The sequence below is a fragment of the Crocodylus siamensis genome, chromosome 1, assembly GCF_052110815.1.
Source record: "Crocodylus siamensis isolate JL-2025a chromosome 1, ASM5211081v1, whole genome shotgun sequence".
NCBI classification, from domain to species: Eukaryota; Metazoa; Chordata; order Crocodylia; family Crocodylidae; genus Crocodylus; species Crocodylus siamensis.
Window position 1 is genome coordinate 39,649,971 of NC_143395.1, and position 18,045 is coordinate 39,668,015.

Below are 18,045 nucleotides of genomic sequence, written 5' to 3' on the forward strand. Positions count from 1 at the left end.
GCTGGTGTGTGCCAATCTTCTGTTCTGTTATGGGTATAGTTTTCAATCACTTATACCAGTAAAAGTGTAATGTCTGCACCTGGCCTAGTTTTAGTTTATTTTTTTTCTATACGAGGTGCTTTTTCCAGAGGTATATACTAAATGTATTTAAAAGGGAGGCTTTTTGTTTCTATGCTCATATTTCACTGTTAGAATTGGAAACAATCAAGTTATATATTTACTATATTCAGATCTCATAAAAATAAGAATATTAACATTACATCATAGAATCATAGCAAATCAGGATTGGAAGGGACCTTAGGAAGTCATCTAATCCAAACCCCTGCTCAAAGCAGGACTGTCCCCAACTAGATCATCCTAGCCAAGGCTTTGTCTAGCCAGGTCTTAAAAACCTCCAAGGTTGGAGATTTTACAACCTCTCTGGGTAAGCTGTTCCATTGCTTTACTACGCTCCTCAGGAGAAAATGATTCCTCATATCTAACCTAAACTTCCCTTGCTGCTACTTGACACCATTGTTCCTTGTTCTGTTATTTGCCACTATCCTCTTGGAACTGCGCTTCATGTTGTTGAAGGCTGCTCTTAAATCCTCCTTCAGTCTTTTCTCCAGACTAAATAAGCCCAGTTTCCTCAGCCTCTCCTCACAAGTTGTGCCCCAGCCCCTTCACCATTTTTGTTGCCCTCTGCTGGACTCTCTAATTTATCTACATCCTTTCTACAGTAGGGATCCCAAAACTGAACACAGTACTCCAGATGTGGCCTTACCAGTGCAGAGTAGAGGGAAAGAATCATTTCCCTTGATCTGATGGCAATAATCCTACTAATACAGCTCAGTATGCTGCTATCCTTGTTTGCAACAAAGGCACACTGTTGGCTTTTATTCAGCTTATTCAGAAAACAAAAACATTAAGAACTAAAATTTATTTAAAAATATATATATTGGGATCAATTACAGCTATATTATAAACACATATGTCCTTAATACAATTAAATCAAAGAAACTGTGCAATGTTTGCCACATTGTATGATAAGATAGCAAGTTTAAATTCAAATATATGGAAATTAAACGAAAAACTAAGGGCTCTTAAATACATTCAACTTGACTGTGTGAAGTCAGTGATAAAGGAAAATATTTTATATTTCAATTCCAAGAAATCAAAACAGAATGGGTTTTGCTTAGTGCACACTCTCACAGCTCAACTATTCCTTTGCAGTACAATAGAAAACACATCAATGTCAGCACTGATAGCTGTCGCCGTAACCTTCTCCCACTCACCTCCTGAAGAATTATTGGCTCCAGCAGTGGTATGAAACAAACATACCAAATCTTTATAATTATATACATTCTTACAATTACCCCCAACTCTACTCAGGCATTGTGGCATTGATAGCAGAAAGAAAATCCTCCCTAGCGTATTCATCAATACGACTGGGTATTAAATGTCCCTTACAAAATGCTGTCAACTAAACAGTTTGACTGAAAGAAGCAAAGACTTTTTTTGCCAAAAGCAACAAAACAAAACCTGCACTGTTCAAAAGCCTTCAGGGCACAATATTGTTTTTTTTCGTTTCCTTTGAGGAACATTAAACTGGAGTGAACAACTCTGTTCTTTCTATTTGTTCTTGGACAAGGGTGTATTTTAATCTACCAAAAAATAAAGTTGTACTTCTTTTCACAGAGTAAGGCCTAATTTGGAAAGCTATCTGGTCCACTGAAACTTTACTACCATGAAAAGTCAATGGGATTCTCTTTAGATATAAGACTGTGTAGTCTTGTTTCAAGGATGAGTGCCTGCTTAATTGTGAGTGAGGTTTTGATGATTTGTGTCTATTTTAATAAGGGATAGATCAGGAGGATAAAACATCTTGCATAAAAAACCTCAATCGAGACATAATCTATATTGTCTATAAAAATATACATTTTTAGTTTACAAGATTTCTTTCTTCTCTGCAGGGTTGACTGATTTATTTCTGGGATTTTATTTGAGGTCTTTGTGCTAAAATAATTCACTTGACTGTGTTCCTGTCGCCAGTGAAGCAGTTATTTCAGTTACCAACAATCTTTGGCACTCAAATACTTACTACACACAATGTTCAGAAAAACCCAGGATAATTAAAATTCAGTCTAAGCACTCACACATCAAACATTTCATGCTACTTTGGTTTAACCACAACCGCTAGGCTCAGGAAAGGAATAGTATAACTCAACTGAAGTCTCCAGCATTAAATTGTAAACAAGTATTTTTTTAAAAGTTGAATTGCATAAAATGGACATTTTTCAGAACTAATTTAAAATACTAAGCACCATATTCACATATACAATATTTACATATCTTTATGTTTGAAATCCTTGTGTTTTTCCTAATTATCTATGCAGTTCTTTCCTTCAAAATATCCCTGATTTCAATGATAAGCTCAAGAAGAGCTCCGACTGAGCAAAAACTATTATTTCAGTAGTTGATCTTGTATATATTTTGCATATATAAGAAAAGGCTTGTACTATTAATGAAGCTGAAATTGGAACAAATGTGAATCTAAAACTACACGTGAAATTTTAATGTTTAATATGTACAAACATGAAGGCAAATACTTAGATCACAGCACTTTGCTTAAAAGTCAGCTTTGCTCATTGTCAACAAGGAAAACCCAACCAAATTTCAGTACACTGCATTCCTTCCAACTTTCTAATACATATTAGAAATATAAGATAAAAATTATTGTATTGGAATTTCTTGATGCCTGGAATTTATTTTTTTTTGTAGAATTGGAAAAAACAAATAAAATATGAAAGAATAGTTTAAATGCCTTAGCCTCTATCTTATCATTATTTCCTACATATTCAATTGTATTATTCTACATAGTAGGCCACTGAAGCTAGGTTAACACTTATAGTTCTTGTGAAATAACAAGAAACAATGCCACATAAATTTCAATAATATTTACAGTTACCTTCTAACTAGAATATAATTACCCAAATGGGGCCTATTTTGATCTTGACTTGAACAACTTCATGTAGAATGAAGACTTTGTAGAAAAGCTAAATTATCATCTTGACCCTAAAACACAAATTAATGCTGCCAGGTCATTTGCAGCAATCCATGGATGATATACAGAAGAAATACAGCACATCTTTAAATAAGATATACTATGCTATATACATCTTGCAGATGCAAAGTTAGCTCATGAACCATGTGCTAAGAATAATAATTATTATACTGAAGTTGGTATTCAGAGGCATAACTATGGCTCCATTGAACTAGGTGTTGTACAAATAGCAAATGAATGACAGAGCCTGTTTCAACTCAAAACACTTCAAAATAAAAAATGGAAGGTATAAGGGGTGGGGGAGAGGGGTAACTCCAAAGAAAATGGATCAGGGAAAGGAAGACAAGAATAATAGTAGTAAGTACACATACTTATGAAGATTAACTGCATGCCTAGATTGCAGTTTTAAGAAAAAGAAAGTTAATACATCATGGAAAAGCCTGATTTATAGCATTCTAGACTTCCAGACATGCTCTCAGAAGTCTGAAAATGAGAGATTGTTACAACTGTTTGGCTGCCGCGACAGTCCTAAACCAAAGCCCTGGGGAGATATCTTATCCTACTGATTTTAAGTAAAAAAGAAAATCATGAGTAGAATTCCATATTTGTTGATTTGCTAGTTATAAGTGCAAGGACAACCTGAATATTATCTTTTTTCCTGGGGTAATGACTGAATGTATATAATGAAATATAAAGACTTAACTGTCTCCACCAGAAATTCCTGCTTTTTTGGAATTTGGATGGAGAAATGATGCCTTCAGGTCTTGGACTCTTAGAATCCCTAAATGCCATGGGAGCTTCTCTGACTTACTGGGATCAGAGGCCCATGTGATTTTAGACCACAGCCAAGCATATTTTAGTCCTATGAATGCTGACTGGAAGTTTGAGGGTAGTTCATAAGAGCTGAAACTGGACATTTCTACATGAGATTCTGACTGCCCAGTAGCCTGATAATACCGTATGGTAGCATATCACAGCATGGACAGTGTTAATACACTATTGCACAGTATTATTAAACTACTGTGCAGTAGTGTCACTTAAAACACTTTCACTGGCACTACTGCACAGTTATTGTGACTTTATTTAGCACGTGTATCAACAAGTACTAAATAAAATGCAGTAACTACTGCACAGTAGTGTTCTCTCTAATATTTCTGATGCTGCATAGATGTGAAAGTACTCTAATTTGATATGAAGAACGGCCTTTTTCTAGGGCTATGCTTTTCTTGTTCTGACAGTCTCTGATTTTGGGAAGCTATCCCAAGTCTTCTTTATGAATACTTTATGAATCCTCAAGGCCTATGAGGAAGCTATGTCAACCTTCATGAGCATCCTTTCAGCATTCCAGAGTATATTTGGCTCTGGTAGTTAGTCACTGACCTGGTCTTTCATAGGGACATTAATCCATGTTACTTCTGTTGATTCATTTCTAATTATCAAGTATGCCCTTGTGTTTTTCACACACAAGTTAAAATAAGGTTGGATTGTTTTACCCTTTTTACAAAATGTTTCCTGATTAATAGAATGGTCTGGCTCCTTGCAGAAAGAAAAAAAAGGGAAACAAATGAAAAAGTAATATGGAATACAGAATATGAAGACAACATTTCAAAGTATTTGACTTAGAACATATAGCAAAGATTTGAATTTTAGATTTTTTCTTTAACGCCCCCCCCCCCGTGTTTCCCCCAACCCCTGCCAAAAAACCCACCACACATGAGGTACCAGATATATTTTCCACTTTGATGAATTCACATAATTTTAATTAATGTTAATGAGTTATATATCTGCATCAGGAGAATATATGTTCATATATGCGTACTGCAGTATAAGGGATGTGCTTAGTCTTGAGGTTCGATGTTTTAATTTATTCTAAAAAAATAAAAAGTTAACTTGTGGGCTTATTTAAAACTCAGTAATGAATTGGGTAACTTCACTTGTTTTATTGTGAGTTCTGACTGACAGGTAATTTGCCAGAAGTATAACTAGTATTTGTAGGGCCCTAAGTAGCAGACGTGTACCTGGAAGAAAGGGCTGGACCAGAGGCATGGAAGCTCCAAGCTCTGGCAGCTATGTCTTCCTGGAAGTGACAGGGGCCCAGCAGGGGGAAATCCAAGCTCCAGAGACTCTACGCAGAATAAGAGCAAATGACCAGGGCCCAGCAGCTTGGAGGCCGCTGACAGTTATGCTGATATAAAGCACCAAATTTGGCAGCAGAATTAACACCCTGGATGCAGGTTCCTACTCCCATCTCTCCTCCCCACTTCGGTGCATCAAGCCCCTCTGTCTGTTGGCTCCCCACCACTTCTACCTGCTCCATGCTGCTGAAGGCCATAAGTGCAAAAGTATTGAGTTCCTCTGCCTCTTCTTTGATGCCTACCACACAGTCATTACCCTGGGCTCACGCTTTCCTGGCCTACTATTAGTTACAGTATTGCTGTTTGCAAAATAAAACTACCTAAACATATCAGCTGCTCTGCTGTAAGAAAACTTGAGGTCCATAAGAGTCCATTTAAATTAATGAAGAATGTAATTAAATAGTAGCATCAGAGCAGCTCTAAAACTAACCTGAAAAGAGCTGTAATAAAATGTATCTTCACTTTCTGTCCCTCAGACATTGAAAGAAAAAAAGGATCAGATAAAAAAAGAACTTTACAGACCAGAAAGCAATGCAGTCATACCAATTTTGCCAGTTCAAAAGGTAAGCTAAACGTTTATGAAGGTTTTTGTGGGCTTATCCCATATGAAACCTCCTGCCTTGTGCCCCTAGGTAAAATAATGTTAAATGTCTACCTTAATATCTATCTGCAATGCGGCAACTGCTGCCTTTGAAATGGTTTTTAAATAAGCAGTTTCAAAATGATTTTACCCTGCATGTTTGCACGATATTTTTTTAAGTGACAAAGAACCAGACTGTCAGCCGGTGTATGCTGGTATGTATAGTTATGCTGACTTCTTTGAAGCTACATTGATTTACACAAAATAAGGCTATGACTTGTATTCATTACCTACTGACCATTTTCCCAGTGACTTTCTGCTTTTGCTCCTCTGCCTCATTTAGGCCTCTGTCCCTCTTCCTTTTCAGTCAGAGTTTGAAGGAAAGGAGCAATTTTTTCCAGCTAATATGGAGAAATTTAAGTTTGGCCATCCTTAAAATATTTATACATTGTGATAAATTTGTCAGAAAAGTGCAGAAAACAACACTGCTCTCATTTGGATTCAGTAAATGACTGGTTGAGGAGCTACTGACATTGTATCCAATAGTCCATGAGTTACAACACTCACACTGGGTGTGGAGAAGTCAAGGTTAATTCCCCCTCTATTGAAACTCACATTTTTTTTACCTCTCCTACCCACCATGTTATAGGGTATTTCAGTATGGTATACACACTTCGAGTCTTAGGAACAACTGTGCTGAATGTCCTAACCACAACTAGATCCAAGAAGACTCACAACCAAGTCTATTTTCTGCTTCATTTAGATTTTAATTTGGGGTTCTTATGTCTCAAGTTACTGTTCTAAGCACTGGACTATAGAGGATTGCTGCTGGAGCTTTTTGGTTTGGTATAAAATTCTTAAATATTCTTTGAATTCAAAAGAGGGACCAAGCCCTCATGTGGAATATAGGATACATTATTTCAATCAATTGTCCAATAAATTTGTTATGCAAAATGGGACAGCATAAACGAGAAAGACTATAAGGTGACTGTGATTAAGTGATTATCATTGTCAGTCCAGGCCTCTCTTGGTTTGCTGTCTGATACTATGTAAACCAGTACAGCCTGTTCAGTGGTCAGGTTGCCAGTGACTAAACTGATGCTCCTACCTGGACTAACTCAGGTGACAAGGGTTTGTGGGGACACAGCAGTGCTAAAAACAAGACCTGCCAAAGGGTGAGTTCCCTGTGAGCACAGCATACCCTGTGCCCCAGCAGCCTTGGGAGTGACTTGATTTGACTTATGAGTTGGAAGATATGAATTCAAAACCTTTCAGGAGGAGGGAACGAATCCCAAATTCCCAACATCTTAATGGAAGCTATAATCTTTGAAAAGGGATAGCACAGATTTCTTCCCCTCTTTCCCCCCCCCCCCCAATCTATTTTTGTTTGGCTTTTATTTCAGCATGAGCCCCATTACTCAAAAAATGATTAGAAGTCATGTCTACATCAACAGTTGGTTAATGAACACAAGGTATCAGTTGCAGCATCAGTGAAGAATTTATGGCTCTACTTTTTCCTCACATGGATCCCACAAAGAAGGGCAGGATTTTGTCCCTTTAAATGTTGACAACTTTAAACTTTACATCTTAATTTCTGTTCCAAAACTCATCCTTCTGTACTATGTAATCCTTGTTATAATAGGTTACAGTTAGAAAGTGGATGTTCTGTATAAGAATGATAACTTCTTATTGAAGAGATTTTCCTGCTTCCTGTATTCACAGTCACACCTGCTACCTACATTCCTGCTGGCTCTGCAGGGACCATACAGCTAAAGAAGAAGGGAAATTATTCTTTTCTGGCATCATGTCAACAAAATAGATAACTAAGCTCTGGTTACTGAATCCCCACCATGACTTGAGCAAAAATATATATTCAAAAAACACCTTAGGTGGAATCCCAGCCCCTGAAGCATTAAGAATTTTTTCCAGACTACAGCTTGTCTTTCAGAAGCCAGAGTTTTCAGGACTGGCAATTAGGAGATGAAAAAAAAATCTCCTTTCCACACACGTACCTGCTTCTTTTTATTTGTGAAGCAAGTTTGATCTGAAATAAGACAATAAAAATGAACCTCACAATGTTAGTTTTACATTCACCTTCAAAAGTAGGCTACGTTATACTGAACGTAAGTGTGTATAGTCTCAGTATTGTCTCTTGGATAGATATAATCCCCAAAAGATGAAGTTCATTAAAGTTTATGTATAGCTGTTTCTTAAGCAAAGCAAAGAATGTAACAAGTGTAACATGTAGCATGTAGCATCATCTTAAACTTGTTCTGAATTTCACTGAATTCAACACAGTTACTTTAATTTATACTAGCACACAGAATTGGTCTTAACTTTCAGAGACAGTCAGTATGTGAGAACAGCATCCCATGATAACTATATTCCGAGAGAACAAAAACTGAAATACCAATCAATCCATAGAGAAGCTGGGTCTAAACTACAAAACATACTGCCAGAGGTGAAAACCATTAGCTTTTCTACATTCAGAGCATGAATGAAAAAAACCCATCATGTTGCCTATACCTTGCTACATATTTTATTTTCACACTTCAGATCATATACAGAAAACAGCCGTTATGTCTGATTCTTGACGGAGCATTTTTTTAGCAATCAGTATTTCTTGGACACTTGATGTAATATATTTCTAATTTTATTTTTTAAACTGGATTAGATTATTCCTACCTAAATAGCAGAAGAAGGGGAAGAAGAGTGAAATGTCTTTGCTAAATACTGATGTCTCCAGTGGATTGTCTTATAGAATGCACCAGCTTTAGGATCCATTAGTTAATACAGAAGTCTGGAAGGCCTTAGGTCTAATGTCTGCAGGGTCTGAGCTACTCTTACTTTTCTGCTTATACTGAGGTATCCCAAGTCTGGACTCTTAGAACCGTGGCAGATGTTGTATTTAATGTGGAACATCTTTGTGGCTGGTTTGTACCACATCTTAAACTCTATGTGAGGCATGTGTCCTGGAATTGGGGCTGCCTTATGCCCAGATGATCATCTGAGTGCCACAATTGGCCTGAGGCAGCCCTGAGGTCTGAGATACAGTCACCCCCTATCCAGACACCTGGCATGGCAAGTTGCATGATTTTTGGCATAGGACATAAAATTCCTACTATTCCAATTACATCATATTAATGTCTACCAGGGGCCCTAGGCATAAGTCCAGAATTAAGAAAAAGGTTATGGGGGATATTTTGGAAGCTTGGGCCTAATATTTCACAGGGTTTGCCTCTGTAGGAGGTGACTTACCCTTATGGATTTTGGCCTGGTATATTAGGAACCTTACTGAATACAGAGAACATCTACATGGCACATTTACGGTGCAGTAACCAAAATTACTGCACAGTATGGGCATGCATTGATATGTGCATAACTTTACTGCACAGTAAATATGGTGACTTATGCTGACTTGAGTGTAAATTTGATACCTGCATCATGCAGGTATCAAATTTACACTTGATTAGTTACTGCACTGTAACACGTGTAGACAACTTACTGCACAGTAATACTGCACAGCTCCAAGTCATTCCACACACAGCATTAATGCACTTTAACACCTGTATGTGTGGACACCAGCCTATTCCCTCTTACTATGCAGAAATTTACTGCTCAGTAAATTTAAGATGGCATAAATGCAATGTGTAGTCACACCTAGAGGGTATTTCTTCAGGCAGTTATTTAGTTTTTTTGTTAAAGGATTATAAACATGGAACCCTTCCCTTATCCACATGAATATCCAAGCATATTTCACCTCCTACATGTTTGTCAATAGCTTGAATTTCATAATAATATGCATTAGTATTAAGAAAAGGATATAATTCCTCCTAAGCCTGGAGAAAATTTTGAACCTTTAGTTTAGGACATCCTAAGACTGAAGCAACAACTAAGTTTGGTGATCTAGAATTTACATGGGTTTGAGACACTTTTTGACTTAACTTGCTTTAATGCATTGAGTCAATGAAGATTCAAAGATTATTTAATGCATGGATTAGTGACACAATAGTATCACGTCATGTTTAGGCAGTATTATGCCATGCTTAGGAAGTAGATACAAACTGGCACAAAGCCTACATTATAGTAACTATCATAAAAGCTTCACAGAAAGTGAGAAAAATGTTACCAGCTGTCTTTAAAAGTTGGGCTGTTATTTATTTACAAGCGTCTACAGGAGGGGCTGCAAATACTAAAATTATTGTATCAAATTTACTTATTGATTTTTCACCCACTTTTTACCAGCTAAATAAAATAAAATAAAATAAAATAAAATAAAATCTTGAAACCTTTCACCTGATCTCTTGAATTCAAAACAAGCTTAAAAATGACACAGATATATGGACATAAAACAACAAGAACACACTTCTCTTAGCAGAACTGCTATTGCTGGCAAAATAAATGAAGATAAGATAGGGTATAATGGAGACATTCAGTAAAACTTTACATAGCTTTCATTAAAACAGGTAGATCTCTTAAAATTACTCAGAAACCTTCCTGTTGAAGTAATTGTTACAAAACATATACTAATTATATATTTTAAAACAAATCTACAATGTCTAAGTTTCTGCTAGACAGTATCTAGGTATTGCACTTTTGGCTAACTCCAATTTCACTTTACATGCCTAAATGGCACATACACAGCCATCTATCTGCCTTTTTAAGTACTTGCACATAGTTTGGGATTCTGTTTTTTCCTGTGGAGAAATAGAATCTACCTTCATGTTTTTCTGCTGCACCCAAAATGAAGGAGAGCCCTGTATTTTAGTCCTACTGGTTAAAGTGTTTACCCAGAGAGCAGGAGACCAAGTATAGCAAATTAGTTTTTGATAAACTACAGAAGGGAAGCCAGTGGAGATATTCAAAAGGGAAATAAATGCTGTGGTCAGATCTAGGATTAAGAAGATAAAATAATCCCCTTCTGCTGAAGTTAAGAAAATAAGTCTTAAAATATAGGGAGAAGTACTAATCTGAAGCATCAGAACTAAAGTATCATGAAGAGAATATAAATGCACCTTATCAGTAGTCTATAAGATTGCATACCCTATTGATAACACCTATTTGACCACTCAGAGAGAAAGAAAAGGGCACAGGAGACAAACTTGACTCATACAGGCATCTTTTTCCATCATACTCTCCATCCAAATCAATAATAGGACTAAGTCCTCCCTTCTATACTATAGCAATGATCACTAAGTGGAACCATATGCAATATGAGAGTTGATGCGATATCACTAAAAATGAAAACTCTTTCTTTCTGAGTATACTGAACTAATACACTTTATCCTACATACTTTCACTTTCAATAGCCAACACTTCCTCCAGACCATGGGCACAGCTATGGATACCAAAATGGCCCCACAGTATGCTAACCTTTTCATAAGCTACCTAGAAGAGGAATTCCTCAAGGACTGACCCATCAAACCCTTGCTATACGTAAGATACATCAGTGACACTTTCATCATTTGGACTTAAAACCTGTAATCTCTAATTGATTTCCATCAGAAACTCAACAAGCATCATCCCTCCATCTCTTGAATACTCCAGCACCAGAATTTCCTTTTCAGACACTATGATCACTATCCAGAATGGTAAAATACCACCATATACAAGAAAACCACAGACCAACATACATATCTGCATAGAACCAGCAATCACCCTAAACATACCAAAAAAGCTGTAATATACAGCCATGCCCTTCAGATACCACTGAATTTGCACTGAGAACACCTGTGATCATCACCTCACAAATCTCAAAACAGATTTCACTCAACAAGGATCCTGCTCCAGAGAGATAGATCACACTTTTAAAAGAGTTACCCAGATACCATATGAAAAATTGTAGCAGTACAGAAAGAACCCCCCCATGAATCGCATACCACTGGTTATGAAATAGCACCCCTCCCTGGAACCTATATGGAAAATCCTCAAACAATTGCAACCCATACTAGAAGAAGACCCAGTTCTTAAAGCGATCTTCCCAGAACCACCCACCCTAGCCTTCAAACAAGTACCACCCGCCAGCCTCACCACCAGAAGCAAATTTCCTACACCTCAAAACACACCAAATGAATCCAGATGATGCCATGACAAGATATGTAAAACCTGCCAACATATCTCTACCACCCCCACAATAACTACACCCCACAACAGCATCATCAGCATTCTTGGATCTTATACCTGCACCTCCAGAAATGTAATATATCTCATCTAGTGAATTATGCCCTGCTGGAAAATATGTAGGAGAAACTAACAACTGCATATCAGAATGAACACACACCAGAAATCTATCAAGACAAGAACATCCAATTACCTGTGGGAGCACATTTCTCACAGGAAAACCACTATCTCTCCAGTCTCTCAGGTCTAATCTTTAAAGGGAATTTACAAAACACCTTTCACAGATGAGCCTACAAACTTCACTTCATCATCCTACTCAATACAAAAAAATTGTAGACTAAATAAGACATTAGATTTATGATACGTGATAACCTGCCTAATACCTGATACCTCTCTACCATTTACTAGATTTATTCCCTGCCCCCCACCCTACCGCACCGGTCTCTCACTGCCTCAATTTACATCTTCACTGACTGGCTTTCTCCCCTGTATACTGGCCTCTGGCTTCTATTCCATCCAGGAAGAGCACAGACCAACTGTGGATGCTTCCTCAGCCTCATGAAAGGTGTTTGTACCTGAAGGCTTGAAAGAAGATGTTTTTCCAGCTATTTTAGCTGGTCTAATAAAATGTATTGGATTTAGCCAAAGAACCTTGTCTACAAAATGTACAGTATTTTTTTAAGTTTGCTAACTGAAAAGGTCGACACCTGGAAACAAAAACAAAAAGTAATACTTCCATTGTTGAGGCCAATTGGGACTATATAAAGAAAGAAAGACAAGAAAAAAGGTCTGTTTTTTCTATATTTCTCCAATAATCAAAACAATGTTCCTTAAACAAACTACTTATATTGTTTTATTCCATTGTGAAATTCAAGACCTCTTTTTATAATTACATTTTTAATGTAATGATACTTAACCATATGACAATAATAATGAATGAAAAATCTTTATAGATATACAGAAAATTACAGGAAAACTATTTTAATAATATCAACTTGCATAAGTAGACAGTTAAAAGTGAGCCAGAAGATTCAGTATAACCTTGAGAATAATGGATAAGAGCATTCATTGACTATTATTCTGTACATATATAAACAATTATATTAACTTCTGGTTGAAGATAAAACCCAAAGCTTAACATCTACAGATGTTTGTAAAACGTGCCTAACAGATTCTTAAAAAATGCATCCTACATAAATAACATTCATGATCTTGTTTTACATCATCATTAGAACAGTCACATTCAAATACATTTTAACAAACTTGCATACGAATGGTTGTTGTAAGCAGGGAATTTAACCAGTCTGAGGTTGCCCTGTGGTTTGTGTCTGGTTCAGAATACTTATCATCAGCTGGAAATCTGGCCTTTCAAAAACTGTGCACACATTTACATTCCAGAAAATTGTTTATCTCAGTTCTAAAGATTACTTATTAAAGCTTATCCTTGTATTTGCTTATTTGTGATGGCTTATTAAAGGAGATGAATATCAACATTAAAGCTTTCTATTGCCTGAATGCATGTGCTCAGTCTCAGAGAAAATTCTTAATTTTCTTTTGCAAGGCAATGGAACACCTGCATACTCAAATACCAAAGACAATTTGTGAATTTGACCTTCATCAACCCATTCATCAGGCTATTAACTCATCCTCATATTCATTTTAAAAAGGTTAGAATTTTCCTTGCAATACCTAACTCCAATTAAAATGAATAATATACAAACATATACACTAAAGTTACCACTCTTTTCTAGTAGTAAACTTATTTTTTTCCAGAGAGAAAAGACAAAAAACATCTAAGTATGAATCAAAGACAGATCACGTAGGATCATCCATTCCTATTTTATATTTTAACAAAAGTGTCCAAATGAATGAAGCAATACTTCCTAGAGCATAAGCATATAATATCAGATACTTTACCTAATAACATATGTAACATTTGTCCTTGAACAAGTTGTTGCTATGTTTTTCTTGGAACAGAAAAATTCTGGGATTGGCATTTACATGCACCACCCTTCTAATTAATCAGGATTTAGCAAGCAACTGAATGTACTGCTTTTCTGCCATAGCTTCTATTATGCAGCCACAGAATATGCATTCAGAAGCACTTTCCAATTTCCTGGGATAAACTGTTAGTATTTCCTTACCCTGGGAATATTTTATAGGATTTATCCAGGGACAACAGGCGTCATGGGTTCTATTGTCCATATCACCAACACAGTTTACAAACTACTGCTCCTAAGACCCTTAGGTTCACCAAAGTATTTATTACAACTGCAGCTATTTTCCAATAGTGAATATATGTTAAGGGAGAAATGAGGAAGCACGGAATAAAAACATGTTCATGTTACTAACAGTGTTTAGTGTTATTCATCTGCATTCCCATACTTGTCTCATGAGTAAATGGAATCCTTAAAAAATTAACAAGTTTTAGAACTATGAACTCAAAAGAATAAAATTGTAATTAGAGACTATACTCTTCTAAGGATTGTTGCTTCAAATTTTCTTGCTGAGTTATTTCTTTTAACCTTGTGAATAATTATTTTGTGAAGAACGAATTTCTGCTTAATTATTGTCTTTTGTGTGCAAACACACAACAAAATTACTATGAAATAATTACCTTGCATTTTACTCCATAGCAAATTTACTCTAAAGTAATGAGCAGATACATGGCAAGCTTTCTAAGAAACCCATTACAAGCAGCCAGATATTACAGGATGTGGACAGTCTTTAGTAGAGAGCCAGTTTATACTGAGCAAATGGCAAGTAGAAGTGTAGACACATACCCACTACACTGATATAATTTATAAGCTAAACTAGGGTACAGTGACTTGGAACAGTGAAAGAATGTGTACTTGTGTGCTTGCTCCACTTTTACTTCAGGCTAAAATCAGTTTATATCACAGTAAATGTGTTTTTGTATCTTACCCCTTATATCTTCAGCATGCTAAATCAAATCTGGTGATGGTTACCTTTTTAAATTTGGAAATTGGAGATTTGTTTTTAAATCAGAAAAAAAACCAGGATCCCTTGTTATGAGGCAAGCAAACAAACAAAAACCTTATTACTTTTGAGAATGATGTAAAGGTCAGAAAGTCTTACTTTTGTATTCCAGGTGAAAACCTGCTGCTGCCACACTAATATCAGAGTGAAAGTGCAGGTAAAGTTGATTGGAAGTGCTATTCAACAATGCCGGCACTGTGGTACCTGCAAGAGACAAGACTAATTAATCTTTGTTAAGTAGAACATTGCATATGGTATTAAAAAAAATCTCCCATAATTTTTCACTGAGCATATATGAACATGTCTAGAAATAGAAACAATCCTGTTCTCTCCTTGATGTACCTGGAATTATTATTACCCTGATAAACTTTCAGTCAAATTTCTCTGACAAGTTGTTAGATTATCAGCATGGAGAAACAAGTTATACTGGGATGAAAGGCATTGTGGAGTGCTTGCTATGAGTCAGCTGCTCCACAGTAAGTTTTTTGCATGCCTGCCATTATCCTCCTGGAAGTAGAAGCTAAGCAGCAGTAAACTTATCCCTGTTTCATTCACAGGTAAGCTGCCACCATTTAGCTTTCACTGACTGGGATAGCAGCTGACTCATGAAACAGTTACCACAAAGCAGCTGATGCACAGTAAGTCAAGGGACTACCTTCTCCACTTCCACATGCACTGCTTCTGCTCAGTCAAGGAGGTAATCTAACCAAACCTGGGAACCTCAAAATCAAAAAGAATCTCTTTGAAGTCAAATGCTTTTTCATAAGATTCCAGCCTTGATCTTTCAACCTTTGGTAATGGCAGCAATTGAGCCCCTTCTAGTGATGAGATCTTGAGATTGGAACCTAAAGTAGCAGCAACTTTAAAGAGAGTACCAGCTGATAATAGTCAGTTTGAAAATTATTTCACTGGAAAAATGGAGAGACCTGTTTCTTTGTGTAAAGCCTGAGAGACTACTTTGTTTCTATGCTCTCCAAAGAGCTTAATGACAAGATGTGTGGACGGATATCAGAGGTTTGCCTGCCATTTCAATTTTGCTTCGAGTTGTCATTGTGCGAAGCCATGTCTGTGGAGGTTTCAATGTACAGAAAATCAGAGGCAGGTGAAGTATCCGTCATGTAAAGACTGGTAGGGGAATGTAGTTTAAAGTAGATTTTATGTTGTGCTTTTTGCTTTTGTTATTTATTTGGGATTTGTTTGTTTCTGTGCTTGTTCCCAGGGGTTCTCAATAAAGAAAGACCTTTACAGTCACAGACTATAGCCAAAATACCTAGGGTTGACACCGTGTGTGTGCAGCAAAAACATCCCCTCAGTCAGATGCTATGACTATATCCTTTACTAAAGAGACCAGAACAAGCTTAATCTAAACCTTTGAATTCTTTGGTACAAGTAAGTCTTGCTGCAAAATTTTCACTCCACCCAGATGTGTGCTTTGGGAATATGGAATACTCCAGCCTATTATATTGAGATATGGCAGATGTTAGGGACATATGGAATATTCAAAGGCTATTGCATAGATGCCTTAAGTGTTATATGTATCTTTCTTTCCTGGCTCAATGGGCAAGATTCCTGTAGGAAATAAACTGACTGATGGATAATTAATGCAAAACTCTAACTCCTATTTCAAGGGAAAATAAATACAAACTGTGTAAAGAGGCAGCCCTGAGCTAGGGCAGAAAACACTCACATTGCATCTAAGAACTGAAGGAATGTGAAAATATACCTAATAGGGTTATGTGAGGGACATAAGAGATACCTAGTAAGTTTAGGATATGAACAGTTTAGGATATTAACCCAGGACGTACACAGTCTCACCAGGAGGAATGCCCTCCTGGACCTTGTTCTGGTCACAGGCGATGATGACCTGGTGAGGGGACTCCACGTTCCTGACCACCTGGGTGACAGTGATCATCACCTACTGGAATTTGCCATACAGCGCAGGGTGTCAAGGGCCTGCAGTAAAACAGTAGTCCTTGACTTCAAGAGGCCCAACTTCAACAAGTTGAGTAGATTGGTAGGAGAGGCTCTGGGGTCCTGGAGAGTTGAGGAATTGGGTTGCCAAGATGAGTGGTCATTCCTTAAGGAGACGATCCTCCATGCCCAAGTGGTGACAGTCCCAATGAGAATCAAAGGGGACAAAAGTACTCAAAAGCCCCCCTGGCTCACCAAAGGCATTCAGGAATGCCTGAAAGCCAAAAAAGAGGCATACACCCAGTGGAAGGGAGGGGCTGTCACCAAAGAGGAGTATACCTCCATCACTTGGGCTTGTAGGGGGGCTGTTAGGAAAGCTAAGGCAGATAAGGAATTAGGGCTAGCATCAAGGATCAAGGACAACAAAAGATCATTTTTTAAATACATAGGGAGTATGAAGAAAGCATCAGGTAACGTGGGGCCCCTGTGGGATAGGTAATCTGGTGGTTGCACCAGAGGAAAAGGCAGACTTTTTTTACAATTTCTTTGCCTCCATTTTTTTGTGCAGGTACCAGGACTCCTCCACTGAGATCCAAGATGGACTCAGGAGTGACTTTCACAGGGCTTGGGTCAGGGAGGACTGAGTTAGGGAAATTCTGGAGCGGCTGGATGTTTTCAAATCCGCAGGTCCAAATGCTCTCCACCCTGGGGTGCTGAAGGAATTGGCAGGGGTTATTGAGGGGCCCTTGGCACAGCTTTATGAGTGCTTGTCGTGCTCTAGCCAGGTGCCAGATGACTGGAAGAGGGCCAATGTGGTCCCCATTTTCAAAAAAGGGAGAGGGAAGACCCGGGGAACTATAGGCCGATTAGTCTTACTTCAATCCTGGGGAAGCTCTTTGAGAAGACTATCCAGGAGCACATCCAGGAAGGACCAGCAGGGGGGATGAGGCTCAGGCGCAACCACCCTGGGTTCATTAGGGGCAGGTCCTGTCAGACCAACCTGATTGCCTTCTACGATCAGGTCACAAAATCATTGGACATAGGTGTTGCAGTGGATGTAGTCTTTCTGGACTTCAGAAAGGCCTTTGACATTGTCTCCCACCCCATTCTCATTAAAAAGCTAGGCGACTGTGGCATTGATACATACACAGTCAGATGGGTCACAAATTGGCTGAGGGACTGCACCCAGAGAGTGGTGGTGGATGGGTCATATTTGACCTGGAGGGATGTGGACAGTGGGGTTCCCCAGGGCTCAG

At 37.7% G+C, this 18,045-nt stretch overlaps 1 protein-coding gene across 1 annotated transcript in view; it reads right to left on the reverse strand.

The window, feature by feature from the left end:
• Nucleotides 1–18,045, reverse strand: part of CSMD1 (CUB and Sushi multiple domains 1) — a 2,270,760-nt gene that overhangs the window by 283,434 nt on the left and 1,969,281 nt on the right. Inside the window, exon 37 of the mRNA XM_090033387.1 lies at nucleotides 14,978–15,082. Within this exon, the coding sequence (XP_089889513.1) occupies nucleotides 14,978–15,082 (105 nt within the window). The remainder of the gene's footprint in view (nucleotides 1–14,977; nucleotides 15,083–18,045) is intronic.